General features: G+C 47.8%; 1 protein-coding gene across 1 annotated transcript in view; it reads right to left on the bottom strand.

The window, feature by feature from the left end:
* Positions 1-26,393, bottom strand: part of LOC142804118 (stalled ribosome sensor GCN1-like) — a 344,986-nt gene that overhangs the window by 154,804 nt on the left and 163,789 nt on the right. Inside the window, exons 26-29 of the mRNA XM_075890700.1 lie at positions 24,961-25,104; positions 24,104-24,231; positions 15,143-15,332; positions 1,526-1,762 (exon numbers count right to left, since the gene is read on the bottom strand). Coding sequence (XP_075746815.1) covers positions 1,526-1,762; positions 15,143-15,332; positions 24,104-24,231; positions 24,961-25,104 — 699 coding nt within the window. The remainder of the gene's footprint in view (positions 1-1,525; positions 1,763-15,142; positions 15,333-24,103; positions 24,232-24,960; positions 25,105-26,393) is intronic.

The following is a 26,393-nucleotide window of genomic DNA, read 5'->3' on the forward strand; positions in this document are numbered from 1 at the left end:
GCACGATAACGTAGTGGGAAACACGTTCATCGCATATCCGGGGTAAAGTGCTCAGACGCACGTGTGATGCAAGCAGCGAGACCCCTCAAGCAGCGTCGCAGCACGACCATTTCTAAGGCGGACCGCTGCTCCCGTTGATAGGCACACATTTGCACTGGCATCGAAAGAAATAAAATATACATTGCTGTAACATACGCGTACATTCGCCTTTGCGCAGAGAAATCTTACCGTGCTCGCTTGACACAGGACCATGCAAAAGTGCAATGGGCATTTTGCAGGGATAATGTGGCGGTGGCAAGTTGCCTTCTTTTCCACAAGCAATACACACTTTATTGAAGTGGTCCAGTGCACATGGGCACACAGCAGCGAACGGTGCGTTTAGCACACTTACAGTACGCTTACACGAGCGGTAACAGCGCTAAACCACTGAGCCACACGTACTGCCAAGCAGCAGTTCATGATTTATATTTTTCAAGGTGCATGCCGTTGGTAGATTTGTAACGATAATGCGCTGGCATGTTTGTCAGTAGCCGTTATCACGCTCCCACGCATTTTCGTGCAGGCATCACAGCACTCCCGTCGATGTTCCAGTAATCGCTGCATGGTCTGCTGTAGATGCGCTTAACATAAAGGCGTAAAATCAGAAGGTCTTTACAATAACCTACGTTAGCCATGATTCGAAAAGTTCAAATATTCGTGCTACTTGGGATATTTGAACTTTCGAATATGTGGTTACTGAATCTAGTACGAATAGTACAAATGCAATATTTGACGATTATTCGAAACTATCGAGTAATGATGTGCCCCTTAGGTTCTAAACATTTATTGTTTTCCATGATAGCTTTTTCACATAACAGCATTGCAGATGTCAAATCCAGTTTGGACAAACTTTAACATGCAGGCCTGCACGCAAGGGCATGTGGCAAGTGTTTTGCTCCCAAGGATTGGCTACTGAAAAATGTGAGCAACGTTGGCCAGTCTTCAGAGGTGCTGGGAAGCACAGTCTTCGACACAGATTACCATTTGTTGTCATTTCAGGCACAGGAGGCACCAACGGAAGGAAGGGTGCCGTGATTGATTCATAGAGTCTTACGTGCATCATAACAACACAGACAACTGTATCAACAGCTTGGACAGATGAGAAATGCTTGAACAAAGAATGTTGCAAAAGCCACTATTCCAACAAGGCTCTGGCAATAGTGAGATTCTTAGTTCAAAGACTTTTTTGTCAATTATGCATCACACAACATCCCTGCATGATGCAAACACATGTTAATGAGCTTGCAGGTTAAAAGCTGACTTCAATGGTTGCAACTATGCTACAACATTCGACAAAAAAACCAACAGCCGAGACGGGTCAACTTGCACATAAATTCCCCAGCTACTCTTGTACACTGCAGACTGGTCTGCCATGCTCAATATGTGAACAGGTCGATGCACAAAAAAAGACAAACAGCTTATGAAAAGGGCCACCAGAGGCCCTGTAAGTAACGAGAATTGAAATTAAACGGTGTGCGAGGCTCACATTTCCGTGAAAGTCGACCAGGGCTGTGGCCGCATCCAGGAGGGTCTTGTGCACCACCGGGTGAGGGTCGGACAGTGCCTCGTGCACGTAAAACTCCATCAGCTCCGGCACGGCAGGCGAAGGAACCAGGGGCGCCAACTGTCCCAGAGCAAGTCCCACGCCGCTCCGGGGCTCCCATATATCCGGTGGTCGCTCCATTATCACCCGCCCAAAACTGTCTCGCACAGGCTCGGGACGCTGCATCATGAGCACACAAAGTGAGCATTGAGGCTTTCTGAAGCAACTCCAGAAACACCCAATCTCATAGGATTACCTAACAATCTCTCAAGAACTACATAGAAGATTTGGCCTCTTTAGAACGCCGTACAAAAGATGTGAACACTAGGAACCCTGAAACAAGGTCAGTTCTATATTACAGGACACATTATAAGCACCAAATCGTTGGTATATACTCTGCCATCTACTTTTAAAAAATATGAAGAAATTCACATGCTTAATAAAAAAGACGTGTTTATATTTTGTTCGCATATAATGTCACATACTGTGACATTCTGTACAATTGATTTGTGTAAATGATGTCTTTTTTTAACGTAGTTATTTTGATTACATCATTTCTTGTGGGGTTATACGTTATTTGCCCAATGTTTATTTTTAGGGGCGAAGCTCCTTATAGCGGCACCCGTTCGTCCCCCGTAGTATGTAACAAGTATAACATTTCGACCTTCAAGGTGGTGCCAGTGAGAGACTTCTGTGCGTTGTTGAACAATAAAAAATAGTGCTCAATGTACATGTCAATGGCCGCTAATGGGGAATGAGAGACAGGAGCATTCGGCTTTTAGTTAACGAAAGGCTGCAATCACCATTAGCAGCCACTGGCATGTACATTGAGCACTATCTGACAAGAAAGGGTTGGTAAGTTATACTCGCTGGGTGTAACCTCCTTAGCTTTAGAAAGGTTTAGCGAGCGTTGAGCCGCAGTGCCATGAATACAATGAACTTGTATATACCATGAATGAACTAGAGGTGGTTAAAAATGGGAAGTAGATACGAAGCGCAAGCCGTAAGAAAGTAAAAGCCGAATTCTCCGCCTCTCATTTCCCATTAGCAGCCATTGGCATGTACATTGAGCACTATCTGACTGAAAAAGTTTGCTACGTCATACTCGCTGGGCGTAACCTCCTTGGTTTTCGAAAGGTTTAGCGAGCGTTCGGCCGCAGTGCCATGAATACAGTGGACTAGTATATACCATGAACTTGAGGTGATTAAAGGTGGGAAGTGGACCCGAAGCGCAAGCCGTAAGAAAGTGTGCGTGTGCCACCTCTCGTTTATTCCTTGGAATGTCCGCTGGATGGCGGTGCTTCTATATGGGGAGTATATGATGAAAAGATGCGAGATGGTGGTACTTGGAGTGTTGAATAGATGGACGAACGGACACATAGACATATGCATGGATGGACGCATGAACGGACGCAGGGGCGGCTGCATGGACGAACGCAGGGACGGATGCACGAACAGACGCACGCACGGACAGGCTGATGGACGCATGGACGGTCACACTGACGGACGCATGGACGGATGGAAGCAAGAATGAATGGACAGACGAATTCTTCGCCCCACTCTCCATCATTCACTCTGTGAATATGCTGCCATTTTTTTGTGTTTTAAGCTCATAATGCTATAGTAATACAGTGTTATTATTTTGTATTGTTATTATCTTTGTTTTTTGCTTATTGCTATATGATATTTTATTGTATGTAACAATTTTTTTTTCACCTTTTTATGCTCGTGTATTTATTTCCTTTTTTTGTCTTGTGCAGTTGTCAAGGTGGAAATAAAGTTAAGCCTTTGTATAAGTAATTATGATAATCTATTTAAATTGTTTTACTTGTTGGTTTGCTCGCCAATGCATGGAACTGCTTGTTGTTACTGCCCTGTATAATTTAGTATAGTCTGGTCATTGGGTCTCGTCAAGCTACTTATGTAGCTTTTAACCCAATGAAACCATAGTGAAGATGAGCAGCGTGGAGCTCAGAAGTGTGGAATTACAGACAAGGGAGGACTGAGAAAGCCTAATGCAGTAAAACCTAATTAGTTTGAAGTCATTAAGACTGCGAAGAATCTTTAAATTAAGCGGGTTTTCGAATAAACGAAACATACAAAAAGTGGGACACAAGGAATTTGGCATTATTTAAAGTAAATAGGGTGGTCGTTTGCTGTGCTGGTTAGTTTGTGGCTTTAATGGTTAAGTTTTCCAGCAATACTTGGTTCCAATTTCGCCGCAAACACAAGAGAAATAGCAAGCCTCGTTTACATTACAGAAAAAAAATTAAAATAAACGTGACGCTCCCGTGATCAACTGAAAAACTGAAATGGGCCCCTGCAGAAAACAAGTGCTTCACTGCAACACAGTAGTAACACGCAAGCAGCATGTCCCCTGCTCCTTGCAGAGTCAGCAAATCAAAATGCGATAAGTCGCTCATTTTTTTTTTTTATAAATAATTTCACAATGACCAGTGGGATGAAATTCACAATGTGTTCTGGCTGAAAAGCATGATCATCGACATTTTCGAACAGAGTTTTCGAAGTAGGCGTTGCAGGCAAGAACTGTGCAAATTGCTGGTAGGTGGCAGCACCGTATCGTTTCAACGAAGTGTAAAAAACACCAGTTTTTTTCTTCAGCATAGCGTCGATTGTCAGCGCAGCTAAGAAGCACTAGGGTCTTTAGAATTCCATATTTATGCAGTTTGTAGTATAAAAAAACACACCACCTAACACTTGAGTATTGGTGTTGCGTTTCAAAAGTGTGCAATATTTGCTTTTTGATTGACAATGTCCACAAGTATGAACACAGCTGTGTGTTTTCAAGAAGGCTGTGTGCTGAGCAAAGGCTTAAACTTTTGCCCGGAGGCTGAATCGTATGACAAACAAGCAGCAAAGGAGTTTAATCTTAAGGGCTCACTTTTTTCTTTAGGCGCAATATTAATGAGAACCAAAAGACAATAATGCCAAAGAAAGTATTGGAGATTTCATTTGAAATAATTGCAATGTAAACTTGAAGAAAGAAAAGTGGACGATAAGATAACTTGCCGTAGGCAGAATCAACACCGCGACATTTGAATAATGCGTTCAATGCTCTATCAACTGGGCTACCACAGCAACTATGTCCCCGTCCACTTTATAGGGTATGTACGTGCCTTGAATCTGGGAGCGTCAGTAAGCACCACCTGTTGCCATGACGGCGAGCGTGGAACACTCTTCTTGCCTGTTTGGCGTCACGTACGTGATGTTATTATGAGGTGGCAGCTGACCAATTTTCCCTCGCACATCTCCTCAAAGCATCAAGTCTACCAAACGAGACGCTCACTATGAATGAAGGAAAGGATGGTAATACCAAGGACTCGCTTTCTTTGTTAGGCACAATATTGCTACGTGCCAGTGCATGGAGCTGAAGAAGACGAAGCAGATAGACTGGCACGAGCTAATCTGTGTGGCTGGCGCTGCTCGCCTAACCGTCTGTAAATACATCGGTGATCGCTGACTACCCTTTTGAGTCAGTCTCCTTCCCGTAACATATTTGGTGGAGTTGTGCGATCCCCGTCCTTGCCACGGAACTCCGAAGCGGACGCTCCCTCGCGGCTAACAACATGACCACTCAAGACTCGGCTACATCCTCTCCGGTCGTTCCCCCTTCTGCCCGACCTGTCAACCCAGCGCCCGCAACAACTTTCGTGACGCCCCGCGCTCAAAGACCCCGGCGTGTTCTCGGGCAGCGAGGGTTCCGACGTCGACCAGTGGCTACGCCTCTACGAACGCGTCAGCGCCACTTACAGGTGGGATCCCACCCTTATGCTCGCAAACGTCATCTTTTATCTCGACGGAACCCCTCGTGTTTGGTTCGATAACCACGAGCATGACATAACAAGCTGGGACAGCTTCAAGGCAAAGATCCGTGAGCTTTTTGGCAACATCTCTGGTCGTCAAGAAGCTGCGAAAAATGAGTTGTCGACTCGCGCACAATCTTCCACGGAGCCCTATATCGGTTATATTCAGGCTGTCCTTTCACTATGCCGCCAAGCTGACGAAAATATGTCTGAACCTGAAAAAGTTGCCCATATCCTAAAGGGTATCGCCGACGATGCGTTCAACTTGTTGGTATTCAACAATGTGTCTTCTGTTGATGCGATCATTCAAGAATGCCGCCGGTTCCAACAAGCTAAAAGCAGACGCATCTCCCATAAGTTCCAGCGCCTCCCGAACACCACTGCGACGTCCTCGTGTATCGTCACATATCATCCACCAGACACCTGTGATAACTTGACGCGAATCGTCAGGCGGGAGCTTGAAGCGGCTGCTCCAGCTAAGGTGGGACCAACGTCCCCTGACCCCTCTCCACCAATTACGTTGCCTCTCATTCAAGCAGTCGTCCGGCAGGAAATCGCCAGCTTGGGAATTCACTCCATCTCACCGCCTCCCCGCACCGACTACCAGCCCCGATACACGCCTGCACGTCCCTTCCAGACCAGCTCTCCCTCAACGTTCCGTAATCCGTCCGCATGGCGAACATAAGATGACAAGCCGATATGCTTCTCGTGTCACAGAATCGGGCACATTTCTCGTCATTGCAGAAGTCGCTGGGGTCCTCCTGCACAACCGTCCTCTCGTCCCTTCTATGCCCGTCCTGCCTATCGCCATGAGACCAGCCGCGACCATTTTGCCCATGAACCTGCTTCTGAACACCGCTACTCCCGCTCTCCATCCCCCCAACGTCGCCAGTCGCGTTCTCCACAGCCCCGCCGACCATCTTCCCCCGCCTTCCCACGAGGTTCTCCGACGGAAAAATAAGCGTTGCAGCCCCCGGAGGTGGCGCTGCATCGCCTGGACTGACCGAAAATCCTCTTTTGACGATACCGACAAAACGGAACCTCATAGACGTACAAGTAGACGGCGTACATGTCACTGCTCTTGTCGACACCGGCGCCCAACTTTCCGTGATGACGAGTGATTTTCGCCGCAAGCTCAAGAAGGTTCTCACACCTGCGACCACTCAGTTCGTCCGTGTTGCGGATGGTGGAATAGCATCTATCGTTGGAATGTGCTCCGCTCGTGTGAGCATTGCGGATCGACACACAGTTGTTCTCTTCACTGTCCTTGACAAATGCCCCCACGACGTAATCTTAGGCCTCGACTTCCTGTCCGCGCATTCTGCCCTCATAGACTGTTCGACCAGTACGCTCCGTCTACACTTTCCCGCAACAGAACCTCTTACACAACGGCCGAGTCGCCTCTGCACAACGGGACACGCGCGCCTCCTTCCACAGACACTGACCTACATAGAGCTCGTCTCAATGCCACCAGTTCCCGACGGTGACTATGTTCTGACCCCTATCACCGATGTTCTCATAAGCCGTGGCATTACATTACCGCACACCATTCTGTCCGTCGCAGGAAATTCTACATGCCTCCCAGTTGTCAACTTTAGCTTGACACCTCAAGTTTTGCCACAAGGGATCTCTTTGGCGTTGCTCTGCACCTTAGAAGACAATGCGGTAGATGTTTTCGTGATGGCCGCCCCTTTTGACCCCAACGCTCAACATCAGTCTGCCACTTGCTCCGACAGCGCTATTACTTCGATGATCGCTCCCAACTTAACGCCGCAGCAGACTGATGAGCTCCACCGGGTTCTGCTGTCCTACATCGACGTTTTTGACATCAGCGGCCGTCCGTTGGGGAAAGCTACCGGTATGAGCCACCGCATAAACACTGGTAATGAGCATCCTATTCATAGGCGTCCATATCGGGTGTCGGCAGCCGAGCGTCACATCATCCAAAGTGAGGTCGACAAAATGCTCGCCAAGGACATAATAGAGCCATCCTGCAGTCCTTGGGCTTCTCCTGTAGTGCTAGTCCGCAAGAAAGACGGTGCATGGCGTTTCTGTGTGGATTATCGACACCTAAACAAAATTACCAAAAAAGACGTGTACCCTCTGCCACGAATAGATGATGCGCTTGATTGCCTCTATGGGTCCCACTATTTTTCCTCCATAGACCTTCGTTCCGGCTACTGGCAGATAGAGGTAGATGAAATGGACCGTGAAAAAACGGCATTCATCACCCCCGATGGCCTATATCAGTTCAAGGTCATGCCCTTCGGCCTTTGTAACGCTCCAGCCACCTTCGAACGAATGATGGACTCCCTGCTCAGAGGATTCAAATGGTCCACCTGTTTGTGCTACTTGGACGACGTCATTGTCTTTTCACCAACATTTGAAACTCACATAGAGCGCCTCTCAGCCATCCTGGGAATCTTCCGTCGCGCTGGCCTGCAGCTCAACTCGTCCAAATGTCACTTTGGACGCCATCAAATCACAGTGCTTGGCCATTTAGTAGACGCCAACGGTGTACAACCAGACCCGGCAAAAATCAGCGCCGTCAAAAACTTTCCTGTACCACGATCTGCGAAGGATGTACGCAGCTTTATCGGATTATGCTCCTACTTCCGACGCTTCGTGAAAAATTTCGCGCACATAGCGAGGCCGCTTACGCAGCTCCTCAAGAAAGAAGTCCCGTTTTCATGGGGCTCCGAAGAGGCTTCTGCGTTCTCGACTCTCGTCGCTCTTCTCACTAGCCCTCCGATTCTGGCACACTTCAACCCTGCTGCCCCTACGGAAATCCGTACAGATGCAAGTGGGCATGGCATTGGTGCAGTGCTGGCTCAGAAACAACATGGCCATGATTGCGTTATTGCATATGCCAGCCGTCTCCTATCCGCCCCTGAACGTAACTATTCGATAACAGAGCGTGAGTGCTTGGCTCTTGTATGGGCGGTGGCGAAATTTCGACCTTATCTATACGGACGCCCATTTTCGGTAGTTACCGACCACCACGCACTCTGCTGGCTGAACTCTCTGAAAGATCCATCAGGCCGCCTTGGTCGCTGGGCTTTGCGCCTGCAAGAGTTTTCCTATTCGGTGGTCTACAAATCTGGCCACCTACACCGTGATGCCGATTGCCTCTCCCGGTAACCTGTCGACGATCCCGAGGACACTGACGAGCCCACGGAGAACTCTATCTTGTCAGTGTCCGACTTCCTTAATATTGGGGAAGAACAGAAGCGTGATCCAGAGCTGCTTGACATCATCAGCCGTATAGAATCCTGCACAAATGATGCTTCCGTCCGCTACTTTGTCATTCAAAAGGGTGTGCTATACCGTCGCAATTTCCGACCAAACGGGCCCGACCTTCTCATTGTTGTGCCTAAGCATTTGCGCCGCTGTGTTCTCACCGAACTTCACGACGCTCCCACGGCTGGGCACCTCGGCGTATCCCGCACGTACGAGCGCGTCCGGCGCCGTTTTTTCTGGCCAGGCCTTGCTCGTTCGGTACGCCGATACGTCGCCACATGTGACCTATGCCAACGTCGTAAGACACCGTCGCTGCTACCCGCTGGCCATCTTCAACCAATTGACATACCCGCGGAACCATTTTACCGTGTTGGGTTAGACCTGCTTGGTCCTTTTCCCACATCAACATTGGGAAACAAATGGATAGCCGTTATGACAGACTACGCTACACGCTACGCTATTACGCGAGCTCTACCGACCAGCTGTGCAACCGACGTCGCTGACTTCTTGTTACGGGACGTTATATTGATTCACCGTGGCCGTACATTTCTATCCCAAGTCATCGCCGACATTCTGCGTTCTTGCTCCACGCAGCACACACTGACAACCGCTTACCACCCTCAAACAAACGGCCTCACTGAACGATTTAACCGCACTTTAACAAATATGCTCGCTATGTACGTGTCGCCCGACCACCGAGACTGGGACCTTGCCTTACCCTACGCAACTTTCGCGTACAATTCATCCCGCCACGACACAGCGGGCTTTTCGCCGTTCTACTTATTGTACGGAAGAGAGCCGACTTTACCACTGGACACAGTCATCTCAGCTCACACCTCGTCCACCAGCGAGTATGCCCGCGACGCGATTGCGCGAGCCGATCATGCCCGTCAGCTCGCTCGCGCTCGGCTGATGGCGTCGCAAACCAACCAATGCCGTCGGTATGATGCGGAACATAGAGATGTACATTTCGCTCCCGGTACCCTCGTTTTACTCTGGTCCCCTCATCGTCGGCTGGGCCTATCCGAAAAACTTCTGTCTCATTACACGGGATCCTACCGTATATTGCGTCAAGTAACACCTGTCACCTACGAGATCAGCCCCACCTGCCCATCATCATCTACTATGCGGCCCAGTGATATCGTACACGTCTCGCGGATCAAGCCCTACAATAATGCGTCAGATAACTACCTTTAAAGCACCGGGACGGTGCCTCCGCCGCCGGGGGTCATGCTACGTGCCAGTGCATGGAGCTGAAGAAGACGAAGCAGATAGACTGGCACGAGCTAATCTGTGTGGCTGGCGCTGCTCGCCTAACCGTCTGTAAATACATCGGTGATCGCTGACTACCCTTTTGAGTCAGTCTCCTTCCCGTAACAATATTATAGAGAACTAACAGACAAAAACGCCAAAGAGGTAAAAGGGGGAATGCATAATTCGAAGGTTGCAGGATCTGTTCATGCCCACGGCTAGTTATCATTACGTCCACATTTCTATCTTCAAATTTACATTACAATTACTTGTAATCTTACAATTTCCATTACAATTACTTGTAATGAAATGACCTATACAGTGGACTTTCATTAAACAAAACTCGGTTAAACGGAAAAGCCGCATAAACGAAACTGTCTAGGCTTATTTGGTTGGTCTCCTATACATTTATTGATAAAAAGTTTCGGGGAATCTGAACATTTTTTTTTCGCTTACATCGGTTAAATGAAACTAAAACTGGCAAAATCCATGAACGGCAGAAGTGGCCACGGCAGTCTAGCAACCATGAAGCAAATGCCAAAGCTTGCCTCCAATGATTCCAAGCCAATCCAATGATTGCACATGACCGCGCACGCCGAGCAGCAATCGTCGTCTCATCGCGAACTTGAGCACAGCCTTAAGGAACCTATAGCTGAAGTTCAAGATGAGGACCTGTGCTCAAGTGGTGATGAGATGGTGTGTGATCCTGAACTTATTTCAGTGGCTGACAGTGCGGGAACAGATGCTGTCATCTTGTTGCAGCGCTACTTTGAACACGATGGTGGCACAGAGTTCCTGCCCAGCCTTTCAGCCATGGAGGAAGGAAACAACTTAGGAGAGGCCCTGACATCACTCGTTGTGAAGCCGTGGTGAAGTCGGAAGTCGGCCATATTGACTGGGCAAATTCTCCTCTCTTGTTTACATTGGAATATAAAGCAGAAGGCGCAACTCTCTCTCTGGCTCGGAAAGCACGTGGGCTGCGCAGCGCGCATGTCATGACGATCCGAAACTAATAGAACGGGGCTCAACACTCTGGACCAGCAGAACCCCTTCGGCGAAATCACTTTGTCCAAGTATTAACAGCGAGTAACGGCTCGCCGCCAATGAAGCAAGTATAGAGAATGCGAGCTAGATGCACTGACAATGGCGAATGTTTTCACATCATAAATTCAGCAACTGTACAGACAACCCGAACGGTCGAGCGCCTTTTTCTACAATTGCCTTCCACCACGCGGCCAACGCGGCGCCCGACCACTGTGCCCGTGTTCCGCGTAAAACTCACCGGCGTCAGCATTCTGCAACCGTGGCAATTTTGAGCACGGTGCAAGTGACACTTGAAGGTGGTTGCTTCAACATTGAGATTACAATGCTGGGTTCGAGTATAACAAGCGGAACAGAAAAGGTGTTTTAATATGCACATGCAAGTCGTCACTGTACACATAACGAACAGGAAACTACGTATGTACACATGGTGCTCATTGCCTCTTGCTGGGCACAACAGTTTCGTCCGTTGTCACAAGCAGGAGCACTGCACAACCGTTACTGACCTGCAAGGCGTCCATCGTCGTTGCACTTCGTCATGGTGCCCATTGCAATATCACTCAACACTTCAAATGCTTCATCCGCATCATCCGCCGCCTGACACATGGATATGTGCTCATTCTATGCGCTGTTGAGGCCCCGTGGTCGAAAAAAGGTTTCGTAAACCTTGCTAGGAGTACAGTAACTGCCAGGAGAACACGGCGTAACCAATAAAGCGGCACAGAGCACAAACATTGTCCGTCACGACTAGGCACAAAATCTGCGGAGGCACACATGCCGCCGCCAGCCGCCACCGCTCACTGCTAGACCAGCTACACTGCGCAACACGCAACCATAGCAACGCTGCCATTGTGCCTAGTGAATATGGCCGCCATGATGTCATTTCCTCCACACTTTTCGCGTAGCGCGCTGGCTGGGCATGCCCTCTCCTATCTTTCCTTCCTCCGTGCTTTCAGCAATGCACTCCCACTATGGGAGAAAGTGCTTGGACAAGGCCAAGCAAATTGTTATCACCTCCTTTTTTCCAAGTCAGCAATATTAGCAAAATTTTTCTTTCTAATCAACTACAATAGTATCCTATACTTCAAAATGTTTTTGTTCAGTCAGCTACAGTTGGTGCCTTTGAAATAAACTCATATTTTTTATTCATTTTGTGGGCTTTGCTTAAATGAAACTTCTCAGAAATGGAACAAATTTTCTAGCCCCTTCGAATTCCGTTTAAGAGGTGTGCACTGTACTACTTTAGCATGCAGAAAACACTGCATTTCAATAAAAATGCTGTGTTTTTAATTTTTTTTAAATATTGCGGTATAACCACGCACACATCCATCATTTGCTCTGCCACCTCAGCTACTGTGTTGCATGTTTTAATTTAGAGACCCTCATTGATACTGCAACCATGCACTATTGCAAAGTCATGCAAGAGAGGTGCTATTCTTTTCGTCCCTTGGTCAAATGAAACAAATGAAGGCTTGTAGTATATGGGCACATACTGAACAACACTTTTTATAAAGCATCGCATTTATAGCCGTCCGCATTAGCAGCGCTTGTCAACAGCAGCGAATTCAGACTGGCTGCGGCTAGGTTGCTTTTCCAGCAAATACTCTGCATATTTACAAAAGTTTGCTGTCTGAGCAGAGAAATGCCAGATAAGTGCACTGGTACATCTATCAACCTGTATTGGAAGTGCTCTATTTACTTGAATAGTCTTTTTTTTTTCCAGATTTTTCCTATTTGAAGTCGGCCCTTGCATTACAAATTAAAACTGAAATTGCCAAAACTGAAGTTGTCTAAAGAGGGTTCATAGCACCTGAGTGAAACAAAACTCAAGGATTTTCAGGAACTTTCAAGGACCTAAAAAGTACTTTTCAAGGGCCTATAATAACACTTGAAACTGCAGAAAATGACAACGGCACTTCTTACAGCATAAAAACTTGTACTTTTTTTTTTTACCGTTAGCACCATGAACTGTAGTCGCTTTTGTGTTCTCAATGTGTTCCATACTCTTCATGTGACTTTCAAGGGCAGACTTCACCATTGATGACATATCAAAGCTCTTCCCACATGGGAAAACTTCGCCTGATGCAAGCTTGATGTATCAGGTGCAATCCTTTCCCTATGAGCAGCAATGCATAACCAAGACAGCTGGAATTCGAACTTGCCCGCCATCGTTCCACCATAAGCGACGCGACTGCTAATATCCACACACACTTGCACAGTCTCCACAAAAAAGCCAGACTTAGCTCCATCATTGCTGCTCTAACCACGCAAGCGCTATCACAACTACAGTGTGCTAGAAGAGTACACTGTACTACAACACTGTAACATATGGCTAGAAAAGCAGATTGAATTACATGGTTTGTTGGCTAGAGAGCACATAGTTGCCAGGCACACAAAAAGATCCACTATATTCAAGGACTTTTAAAAGTTCAAGGACTTTTAAGAACCTCAAACAAATTTAAGGGTTTTCAAGGCCTTGAAAATGCCATATCAAAATTCAAGGGTTTTCAATGGTTTCAAGGACGGCTACGAGCCCTGCTAAAAAACAAGGGTATGCAAATGATTGAAATTTTGAATATTTTTGAACAGTATTTGCTATTTTATTCAATTTGCACTGAATTGGTCGTTAAGGGTAACTAACTGGATTCCCAGAGAAGGAAAGCGGGTTAGGGGGAGACAGAAGGTTAGGTAGGCAGATGATATAAGAAGTTTGCGGGTATGAATTGGCAGCAGCAAGCACAGGACCGGGTTAACTGGCGGAACATGGGAGAGGCCTTTGTCCTGCAGTGGACGTAGTCAGGCTGATGATGATGATGATGATGATGATGATGATGATGGTGATGATGATGATAATGATGATGATGATGATGATGCACTGAAATCTTTACTATTTGAACTTCCTGAAGACGAATTCAGTCAAAGTCCAAATGAAAGAGACCCCTTCAGATTTTTTAAATAAGCATCACATTCTTGTAATGTGAAATATCTGCCTTTCAGGCTTTGCTACGGTCAAATTTCTAAACTGTACAGATCTGATTTTTCAAATGCTTCACCTCATCACACTCCCATATATATCAGCAAAGCTGCCTTTCACGCTCTGCTACGGTCACAAATGTATTGGCTCAAAAAAACACTAGTTCTAACAAAGAGATAATAGATGTGGCAGAGGTGGCAGCTAAATCATCACTGCTTTAGACTTGAAATCGGGGCGCAAAGCCTGAAAAGTAGGATGCAAAAATTTTTAGCATCGAAAATTTTAAATGTTTTTGTATGTTGACATCTAAGACGCAGATTTGCAACTGCTAACTCTAAGGAAGCACAACCTAGTCAGCCACATCATTTGGGTTTTCACAGAAGCGATTCAGCAGCATAAAATCATGTACTAATACATTCGGCCTTTGCATTGCCTTTTTCGATACAAGAACTATGAAATACCACCCTGCCTGTGCTTCATCAGCCTAACGAAAAGAAACGCTTTCATGTTGCCATATCTCATAAAAATATGCTCAGTAATCCTCTCCAACTTTTTTTTCTGCAACTTCGCTTCACACTATTAGAAAAATATTCGATTTGCACACAAAATTCGATGTTAGAATTAACTTCGCAATAAAATATTTGCTACTCGCACCAATCTACTAAAGAGTACATACAATAATAGACAGAATTTGTCATTTTTGTTTTATTTTTTTTTCTTCCTGGAGACAATAAGAAGCCACCCGTCGCATAAGAATCATGGTTGCATTGCAACTGAGTAATTGAGGTAACTCTGGGTGAGCTGACCACTTGAGTCAAGTAGAACAGTGAATATCTATTGTTCTTTTGTAAAAGCCTTATTTTTCAGGTTGTTACAAGTCCATAGTGAGAAAAAAATATTTGCTCAACAACATTTGCTTCTTCCAAGTACACTCAAACTTCATTACAACAAAATACGCTATAAAGTTCTATTCCCAACACTATACCTACTGCAAGATTATTTTTCATTTACTTCGTTATAATCCATACTTCACTATATCCGAGTTTGTTATATAGAGGTTCAAGTGTAGCTTTAAAGCTATAATAAAACTCAAGCCATAGCAACTATTATATGTCGTAATTAACTGCATATTCACAGAAGCCCAGGTGTTATGTGAGACAGTGAGAAGCTGTTCATGGGGTGGGAGTGGCACCTGCCTCCTGGAGAAACCTGTTGCGCTGCGGCACAAACCTGCAAGTGCTGGCGGTATGCGTCCATCAGCTGGAGCAACGCATTGTGCAGGCAGTCGGGGAAGATCTGCAGTAGTGACTTGAGGGCCAGTGCGGCTGTGCTACGGGTCTCCGCCTGCGGGTGCATCACATCTGACAGCAGACGCGCACGCAGCATTGGCTCAGGCTCCAGTTTCAGCTCGCGCCACAACCTGCATCACAAACAAAACACGTGTGACACTGGCGAATTACACATTTGCAGAGGCTACTACAGATCATCATAAATAGTATCTGCCCCTACTGTGTTGCAAGTAGTTCCAGCCAACTGTGTGGAATTCATGGGAAGGACAAAAGATTGGTATAAGATCTTCTGCTGCACAATAGATCGACAATGTGCTGCTTCCACTCTCATTAAGACTGCTTATTTAGCAGAAAGGTATTTCAGATGCTAAACTAACAGCAAGAAGTCCTGTCAAGATGCTTTACTACTACAGCGGTGTCCGATTTCGCAGATGCCGGAAATTATGGACATGCCCGATTTCCCAAACTCGTCATGGCACTGCCCCCTTCCCCATAGAGTCAATGTACCATAGAATCTCAATGATACAAATTCGAAGGGAGCATGCAAAATATTCGTATTATCCCAAATTCAAATGAACCAATACAAGTTAAAGCTTACATTGAAGATGAACAAGAACTTTATTGGGGTCAACTACTTCTTGCTGCGAAAATTCCCAAGGTGTTCTTTTTAACTTTTCTGCCTGCACAGCTTTTAAATAATTAAGTGCAGCAGTTTCCTCACTCATGCTGCTAGCGCTTGAAGCGTGGTCACGCTTGACACGAAAGGAAGGGAAAGCAGCCAACTTATTGAAAATTCACTTGCTTCGCTGCTTAAGCACTCGGAAAAACGTGCCGCAAAGTTGACGACAAAAAAAAAAAATCAGTCACACGGGAGAATTCAAGCGAAAACGTCAGAGCGGCTGCAAAACTCCGTCCGCGCCCATCGATAACGTTCACATTCGTTCTGCCTACCGCCGCCGCTTTTGCCGCTTGGGAATTCATTCCATTTTGTCCATTTCCTGAGCATTATAATTCGTACTGAGTTCTCGTTATGTACTTAAAGCACTGAAAAGAACAGTTTCCATCTGTACAAACATTGTTTCGGAAGATACTCCAGCAGAAACGACACGAGCAGATGCACCGGCAGTGGCTGCGACAGATTTATAGCTGGTAGTGCAAAAACGAGACACAATAGGGCATGCTGACTCGCTGCTGCTGCCTTTTTTTATACATCCAGGGTTCACAGCGGTCGTAATCCACACCAGGCTCTCGATAAATGCGCCCTTGTCAAAACCGCGAGCTTTGTCCTCCTGTGCAGGTAGTTCACAATTGCGCCAACGCAAGCCACCACTGACACCTTTGCTGTCATGTTGAATTTGCGGCTCGTTGTTTACATCATGTGGTTTGAGAGCTTGTGCAGCCGGTGTAGCCAAAGCCGCGAAGCAAAAAGGTAATCTGCTGTAGCGCGGCGAAATAATTGGTCTTGGGCCGATTTCTTCTCATCAACCTTGCAGCGTGGTGTTCCGACCACTTAGGCGGCGAAGTGAGAGGAATTTTTGCGAGTATTGTTGTGTGAATGGGCACAGTGTGAATGGACCTTCCTCTCACAGACAAGCCGCATTGTGCCGTTCGCGTGCCGTGGTCAATCGCCTCTTGGTATCATCCACGGTGGCTGGGAAAACCGTTAATATAACACCGAATGACGGAGTACTTTATATAATGAAGTTCATTCGAAGCAACCTTAAAATTCATATTGCGAAAGTTGCATCAACCGTAATCGTATCATCAAGATTCTATAGTAATAAAAAGTCCGAAAATTCAGACACTTATAGCTTCACCATCCAATTTTCCGGACTTTTTTTACCTCTAACTACACACTCGAAGTCAATGCCGCCATTTTGATTGTTTTTGTACCCTTGAACCCATCGTACTTGCATCGCATGCGCGCGTTGCGGCTTTCGTACCCTTTAAAACACAATTGACGCCATAACGTTTTATACAATACCTAGAGAGAAATCTGGCGCTGCGATCGTGTATCCCCATGAGAATTATGGGAACTACAGGCTTCAGCCCATCTTGCGAAAACTCGTTTATATCGACAGCAAAACGGTAAAACAAAGCTGGCACACCGTCACGCTCCTCTGATTCGGCTTCACAAGAAAACGAAGGTTGCGCAGACGGCAGATCACTTGGACAGACACATCTGTCGTAGCAGCAGACGAAATGTCAAAGGCTTCTCACTCAATACTGTTCTGTTATTTCTAGGGGTGTGCGAATATTCAAAGTGCAAATATTCAAAAGTGTTGAATATTTGTCGAATATTGCATTTGTAATACTAGTATTCAATTTAATAGCTACATATCCGAAAATTTCGAATATTCAAACTTGAATATTCCTCGAATATTTGATGTTCACGAATATTCGTTCACATGTGTCACTGTGAAGAACTTACGATTTTGCACATTTGTGATAAGAGCCTCAGTAGATCATGCAGTAATTAGCACGACTTCGGCGTGTGTGGGGTGATGTTTGCATAGAAATTCACAAGAGCGTGATGACAGCTACTGACCAATGTGGCGGCACGTAATTGCAACAAACCTACCAACCATAAACATCTCAATCTAAATTATGTACTGCCTGCACGGCAGTACATGTGGCTTAGCGGTTCAACACATGCCGTCCGCTGCCGCGCCGTTGTGCGCAGGACCGCAAGTGCGTATCTTTCGTGGAAACGAAGGCAACTCACCGCTGCCGCATTCACTCGACATAATAGCCTTCACACCTTTGCTCGGTCCCCTGCTGCGAGCACGAAAAAAAAAAGGTCTGTTTCGACGCTAGGGCGAAGCAATGAATGCGATAGCAACAATTGAATAACTGTGAATGTAACACTGAGATCGGCTAGCAGATCGCAATGTGCAGCACGCTGCTCATAAATGACACACAAAAACAACACATACAGGACGAGAGCAAGCTAACAACGTTTACAGCTCGACGCTGTGGGAATGGAGAGCGCCCTCCTATCTGGCACCTCATTCCCAGCTGCCGCACGCGCGGCGGCAGCGTAGCCCGGGCGCGCATAAGCGCCGGAATCCGCCAAGATGGCTGCCATGGCGCCTCTTGGTTTGGGCCAGTCAACCGTCGGCTTCTTCCCGCGCTGGCGTGTCCGGGCACGCTACGGTGGTGCGCTGCGCGGGACTACGTCACAACGCAGCGCCATTTCCCGTTGGGCGCGCATGACATCCTCCTCTCCTACGAGCTATGTTTATGTTGCGCCCGACGATTCGCTCGTCGCGGCAGATGCTCTCAGGCCTCCACGAGAGCTTGACGCGCTGCTTAGCAGGCGGCTTCTCGTTTGTGCTATCGACTTCGGCCCTTCTGCGGGAGTCGTAGCGCCCTGGGCAAGCGTACTTGCTCGGTCTTGTGGAGTTCCCTATACGGCCTGCAAGCCCGCGAGTGTCGCACTGTGCTGCATCTTGGGTTAATAAACCCGTTGTTGTTATCCTGCCTCGTGCGTGGTTTCTGCGCCGTGCCGGAGAAAACGACGCACCCGGCCGCAACGTCTTCGCACGCAGCGGCAGTGAAGGACGTCGCATCCCTACACGGTTGCGCATAGTAGGTAAGCCTTGTGCAAACCTATCTCCACATAACTGGCGCCCAACGTGGTTTCGGCATAGCTTCAGAGCAGACCCCTTCGAGCCGCTCGTTCCTGTTCGATTATGTGGCAACGGACCTGATCTCGTTCGAGGCGGATGGCTGCAACAGCACGGGGTACGGCCCTCTCGGCGACCCTCTGCTTTCGTTCACCGGGAGAGATCCCTTTTTCGGGGCCCCCTACGGTGATGCGAGTCGCTTGAACGAGGACCACAGTCCTAGCCAAGCCAGTAACGGGCTGTATCAGCTGTTCGATAATAGTGCTTACGGGCCCGTCCCCGGCGCAGTCTCCGCTCGCTGACTTTTCCCCGTCAGCAGCACAGTTGACAGCTCAAATCGCCGCACCCAGTCCTTCTTACCGAGGGCACTCAGGTGTTGGCGGGAACGCGCTTACTGACCCGTGGTAGTCGCGAGCGCAAAGGGTTGACGTCATTCACGAGCCTGCTCGCTTAATCGACAACGTCGCCGCGTTCACCGACGCTCGCTGGCCTGAGACTCAGGTGGCCGATGCTTTCGACGGACGTGGGCCACCGTGCTCCGCTGTCGACCTGTTTGCCAGTCGCGTGAGGCCTCAAGCACCAGTCGGAGCGCAAACCCTACCCTCCTCCATGCCGTGTACTGGTTCTTTTCGGTCGTACGCGCATGTTGGGGAACAGGCGCGCGCATCTGTTACGGCCGCGCTCGCGTCGGAGCAGTCACCGCTGCACGCAACTGCGGTGCAGCTCCTGAACGTTCTGTTGGATGCGGTGCGCTCGCAGCCTTGTGCTTTAAAGGGAGACCCCGAGTCCCCTCAGCCAAGCATTCCGAGTAGCTTAAGGGTACCTCTGCCTGAGTACAGCGGTTATTTTGACCGCATCAGTGCCACAGAGTACCTCGATGCGCTGCACCGCTATCAGCAGGCTCAATTGACCAGTGTTATGCTAGGCTCTGTTTTGCCCGTATCGCTGACAGCCCAAGCGGCAAGGTGGTACCGGCTCATCGGCCACCAAGCTCGCTCGATGGAGGAGTTTAGGACGCTCTTCCGTAGCGAATTCCTTCCTCCTGAATACGAGCGCCGCATGCGCCGCGAGTTAGAGCTTCGCACACAGCATCTCGACGAATCTCTTCTCGAGTACGTTCGGGCTTTGCAGGAGCTCTACCTCCTTGCCGATCCTACGGCATCAGACGCCGAGAAGGTGGAGCGAGCCATACGCCAGGCTCATCCAACCTTCGCCGCTTACCTTCGGAGTGCCCATTATCGTGACCTAAACGAGGTGGCATCCGATGTGAAGCGTATTCAGGGCAACATTCTGGCGGCGCGAGCCTATCGCCCACCGCACCGCCATCCGCGTCTCTCGAGCCTCGTTGTGCGTGGGCTGGTCGTGACTCGTCACACTGGGGTTCCCCGAACCATGAGGCGGCGTCTGCCGCGAGAGACCGAGACCCGCTCGACGTGTCACACCGCGCTCTGGACCCGTACTCATACGGCCGGGCGGCCACCGTTGCCCGGAAGCGTGAACGAGAAAGGAAACCCCGTGCTCCAGTGCACGAGGGGATATCCGATCGCGGAGCCCCCACTGCGGCTAGTGAACGGACACCTCGTAGCTCTAAAGGATCGCCAAAATACCCCCCCTGTTGGAGGAAAAGGCATTGTCTGCTTTCGGTGCAGTGAGCGTGGTCCCACCGCGCGTGAGTGAAACGCGCCCCAACCGACACAAGGGCCTCCTCGCCCGCTGGGAAACGAGGTGAGCCGTCGGTGAGCTCCCCCTTGCCGGCGGCTGCAGCAGTAAGGGAGCACGGGGGTGTAACACAACCTTTGGCACCGATGGCGTGTCGCGCTGGACATGACATTCCAGGCACGCCGGCACCGTTCATTGCCCTTACGATTGCTGATCGAGAGTTTGCGGCGCTGCTGGATAGCGGGGCTTCGATCTCGCTGTTCGGCGAAGAGGTTCGGGCTCATTTGCGCGACCGCTCTGTCCGCATTCGAGCTTGCGACACTGCCTTCCACTTCGCCAGCGGTACCACCACCTCGTGCGGCGCTGCGAGGTTGGTTGTGCGTTGGGAGAATTGCGCACGCCGACAGCGCTTTGTGCATCTCCCTGGTCTTTCCGTGCCAGTGATTCTCGGTCGCGACTTTCTCGCGCGCACAGGTATCGTGATTGACGGCGCGAGCGGAGGCTACAGAGACGGCCCTTCCAGCGCCCTACGGCCTTTCGCTGCACCTCCCGTGGTCTCAGCTGCCAGTAAGTCGCCGGACGCCACGAGGAAGAAGGAGGAAAGGAGACCAAGCGTTGCCCCCGCGGCCCGCGTCTCCCCCTCCGACGCCAAGACTGGTCCTTTGGCCAGCGCGGCGGAAAATGGTCTGTGCGTACAGCTTTCCCTCGAGCATAATGCTGCCGCGGTGAACGAGGTCTCGGCTATGCCGGTGACCCCCCTCTAAGCAGCAGCTCGGATGGCTCGCTGCCGCCTTTGCCGGACAGCTTATCGAACCACGAGAAAGCACGCCTGTCGTCGCTGTTGACCCGCTTCAGCGACACGTTCACAGAACGCCCGGGTTGCTCCTCTCTGGTGAGGCACCGGATTGACACAGGCGACGCACAACCGTGGAAATGCAATCCTCATCCCGTTAGTGCGGCAAAGAGGAAAGCAATTGACCAGGCACTGGATGAGTTGTTTGAGACCGGAGTTGTCCAACGCTCAAACAGTCCTTGGGGTTCACCGGTGGTAATGGTCCCCAAAAGAGACAGCTCTCATCGGCTCTGTGTGGACTACCGCCGGCTGAACGAGGTCACAAGGAAGGATGCCTATCCTATGCCTAACGTGGACTCGATCGTGGCTGCTCTAGGCGGTGCTTGCTACTTCAGCACCTTGGATGCTAGCCGCGGTTACCTACAGGTTCAGATGGAGCAAGCGGACGCGGAGAAAACTGCGTTCACCTATCACAGAGGTTTGTACGAGTTTACCCGCATGCCGCTTGGCTGTTCTGGAGCTGCAGCTACGTTCCCGAGATTGATAGACCGCGTTCTAGGGGACGCTAAATGGCAACACACCATGGCGTACCTCGACGACATCGTCATGTTCTCTCGAACGTTCGAGGAACACCTTCACCACATGGAGGATGTCCTCGGGAGGTTACGTGCCGCCGGGTTGACTTTGAACCCGAAGAAAACTCAAATAGCTGAGACTCGCATCTCACTATTAGGCTTTACCATTCAGAGCGGTCGTGTTCTGCCGTGCGAGGAGAAGGTACGTGCCATTGTTAAGTACCCGACGCCGGCAAACATTCAAGGCCTGAGGCACTTTTCGGGCATGGTGAACTAATATCGACAGTTCATCCCAAACTGTGCGGCCCTTCAAGCACCCTTGACTGCACTCTTGAAAAAGTCGGCACAATGGAGCTGGGGGCCAGAACAAGAGCGAGCCTTCAAGGTGCTTTCCGAAGCTCTAGTGGCCACAGTCGAGTTAAAGCTGCCCGACCTGAACAGGGAGTTCGTTGCCCAAGCGGACGCGAGCGACCTGGGTCTCGGCGCGGTACTCCTTCAGAAGCACGACGGCGTCCTCCGGCCAGTCGCCTTTGCGAGCCGGTCACTTAACGCCGCCAACGAACTTGGTACCATTCTTTTCCGCAGCACTTGAGCTAGAAGCTAAAGCTTTTCTTTTTCTCTCAAACTTGATAGACTCTTAATTATATGATAAATACCAGCTAATTACTGGAAGCTCATTTTTCAATTTCAAGTTTAAAAATTATTTCTCACCGAAGAAATAGCTGTTCTCAGATCTAGTTTGCATTAGTGCGGGATGAACATTTTAGAGTAAACGCATAGTTTCGTAAACTGACTTTTTTTATATCAAGTTACCATAAGGACCCGTAAAAAAATACTTAATTATTATGTGAAAATCTGTCATTACTTTTCTTCTAAATGAGACATTTAAAATCTGTTTGCAGATTTGAAATCTCTATTCAATGGTACGCATACATAGTAATTTTCATTACAGTACAATAATAAATTTTAAAAAACTTTCTTTAGGACCCTCATCACCCCTTTAGAAATTTCGGGAGGAGCATGCGCTTATAATGTGACATGCCCCGACTACAGCTCTGCCCATTCGTGCAGTCAAAACCTGAAATAACAAATTCATGTAATATAGATATTCTCGCAGCAAAATACTTTCCTGTTCCTGGATAATGCGCACAGAAATTTTTGAACAATGCAATGTTGCCAAACTGCCATCTCACAACAACAACAAACAAATTGTCCTGTCCCTTGCCCCTTTAATTTCTACTGCTTCAAAGTCAGACTACTCCAAGAGGTGCTCAAATACCTATTCTTCTAGCTTTTGGTCTAGTAAGATACCCCTACATTGAGCTTGCATGGGGATTACCATATATAAGATGAAAAAACAGTGCAAAAATATAGACAAAGACTGAAGCGATGAATTTTTCAGTCCCTGTCTGTATTTTTGTGCACTTTTTACATCCCAAGCATGAACCCCCAACAAGCCCAACTTTTGCTTCTATTACCAACTTTGTTTACAAAATCAGCCCAACGGTAGAAAAGTAACGCACACAACACGTCACTGCCACCATGTTGCTTGTGTGAACTGCATTTTCTTTTTTTTTCATGCACAGCAGCACTGCTGTTCACATTTGCGCCATGGCCCTCAGCTGTTTGCTATTCTCGAGCTGCCATGCGATTTCGCTAGCGTACGTCGTCCCTCTTGGTAACATATGAATAGGTTTGGGAAGATTTTAGCGGGAATCTGTGGCAATCCCACAGCAACAGAGGAAGAGTGGGTGCCATCACCACATCAGTGAATCGCATCACTGGCTCAGTTGCGTCCACAGCTCTGCGTTTGCTCCGCAGTGTTCTGCTACGTAACATAATCACCCCACAAGCGAAGCTAGCCATGCATTTTGAGAGATACCTCGAGCACTCGACCATATTTTTTTCTTTTTTTTCTCTCTCTTTCTAGTCTCAATAATTCCCCAACAAGACTGCGATATTCACTATGCAGATTCTTCAACAGTGGCGGTTATCACAAAAGTAAGATCTTTTTCTCTATTTTAGCATTTGAAAGCTTTTTTTTATTTTTTGCATTGGGAAAAACTAAAAAAAAGAACCTTTCCTATACCAGTTCGGCATAAGCGAAAATTTGTCTCATCTGAGCTTGTTGCCCAGAAGTATAGGTAATTGCCATTTATTTCAAGCTGGCGGAGCCCTGGAATTGCAATTCAAACACTCCGATAGCAGGATAAGACTAGAAGACGGCTGAAAAAAAAAAAACATACTTTTCAGCCAGGGTCTTGATTTCCTCCTTGGAATCGAATCGTGCCACCCACAATCGGGCTGCCAGCTCAAGGTTGTTCTCGGGGTCAGCCTCGCGAGTTGGCACCACCAGCTGAAGCATCAGCAGGCACTGGGCACACATGTGAGCGACCATTAGAAGAGCTAGAAGATTGCTCAATCTCAGGGCTACAAGTATCCAAAACACTTGATATGGACTCTTGCATCAATCACACACACACCCTGGCCATAACCCTCCACAAAAAAAAAAATTTACATGACACTTTAACTGTACAACACTTTGAAAGGCAGGACGCTAGGTAGATTGCATCCCAGGAACAATTTAGAATGTTGACAGCTAGGTGGATTGCATCCCAGGAACAATTTAGAATGTTGACAGTGAGTTGTTGCTTCCCGACCTTATACACACGAACCTCAATATAACGAACACAGATATAATGAGATATTGCTTATAACAAAGAAAAGAAAAAATAGTCTTGCAATCGATAGTGTCAGCAAAATTATTTATAACAAATTTTTTGATATAACAAACTTAATTTTGTTCAAGATGCAACTTTGCTAAAACGAAATATAAAGATATTTGTACTTTCCAACAGAGCTGTTGTGCCAGGTGCAATAACCACAGCAATTAAACAATTCAATACTATGTTATGTAAAAAATGGCCATTGTCTGAATTACCAAAATGTTGCCAAGGTTTCTGACAACAGTAACAGCATTTCCAACCCCAATGGCCCAATGAGACACACTCTGCCAAATGAGCAGTCGGGACTTGCAAATGCCACCCACAAAAGCCCAAGTTTAAAACCCTTGATGCAAGGGTAACCCATCCAGCTGGTTTACCTGCAGAGCGGTTTCTCGCACTACAAGTTCAGGCGAGTAGAGGGCACCCAAAAGAACCTTGACCTCGGCAACGTCAGCGCGACTGCAGTTCTCGAGGCCGCTGATCGAGAAGCACACGTCGACTGCCACTTTCTGTGCCAGACGCTGTGGACAAGAGGAGATTTGGTTGTACAGCAACATCTTTTCACAAGAGGACCTGCTGCAAGAGACACTATGTGATAAGATGTGGACAATGACGGGGCCAAAGAAATTTAAGTGGAACAATGGATATTCAGAACAAGGCTGTAACAACCAAAATAGAATTCGGGGTGATTTTTGGAGCAGCAAAATGTTATTTTTGAAGCCCTAATATGAAAAGCTGGAGCAGGTAACGAAAAAAAAAAAAAATACATCCATTCTTTATCATGAAGGACCAAATCTGGAGCAGTATATTTAGAGAAAAAAATTGTATAAATCATTTCACATCACCTAAATTGTGCAGAGTAATTATTAACACTGTTAATTTAATAAAGTTATCATTTCAAACCACTCACTTGAGCAAACAATGATCGACCATATTACCATTAGCCACTCCTGAAAAATCTTTTGATGGAGTCTGCGAATAAAAATGTGCATCAGCCGAGCTGGCAACTTTGAAATTCAGGAGACTCGAGAAAGTGAGTAGGGGTGGCAGAAAAAAAAAAAAAAAAGTCTGGCAGAAAAGGGCAACAGAAATGTCCCACACTGCTCCAAATAATTTCCAGTATTTTTTACATTAGCCAACGGTCATATTAGCACGCAGAATTATGCAGCGTATACACATTTGAGTAATAGAAAATAAATGTGCAGGGTCCCATGACTAATGCTAACAGCCCCTTCCAAGTCATACGACGCTTTTTCTCGGGGCATTGGTACACTGTGGCGAACGTGGCTTAAGCAGTGTTCTGCACGATTTAGAACAAGGCCAAAAAAATTTTAAACACCGCTCCCCCCTCCCTCCCCCCCCCTTTTTTTTTGTCACGACAAGGTTAGGTTTAGGGCCCAACTTCTAGGCTCGCTTGCAAGGTGCATATCATCACCGGATGTCTATCGCCGGGACAACGCAGCTAACACAACTTCAACAAAAAAAAAGTTTTATGTGCCACCGCTAGGCGACCCATGAAGAAAACCGGCAACTCTGGCGTTGCCAGCATGTCAACTCGTGCACGAAAAACGCGGCATGCTCTTCCAGCTCTAGTTGCTAGCATGCCATAGCCACGTTTGCCTGACTAGGAAGTTCATATTTCTCACAAAGTGTTGGCCGCTACAGCATCGCATCTTTGTTTTTTTTACGTCGTCTCGCCGATAGGCATTTGCTACAGTCAACGGATCGATGGACGCGAGGCGTTCATCAGACCATTGCAACTTTCATGTTTTGGCGCAGCTCGGCACAAAAATGGAGAATTTTATCAAAT

The sequence above is a fragment of the Rhipicephalus microplus genome, chromosome 3, assembly GCF_043290135.1.
Source record: "Rhipicephalus microplus isolate Deutch F79 chromosome 3, USDA_Rmic, whole genome shotgun sequence".
Lineage (NCBI taxonomy): Eukaryota > Metazoa > Arthropoda > Arachnida > Ixodida > Ixodidae > Rhipicephalus > Rhipicephalus microplus.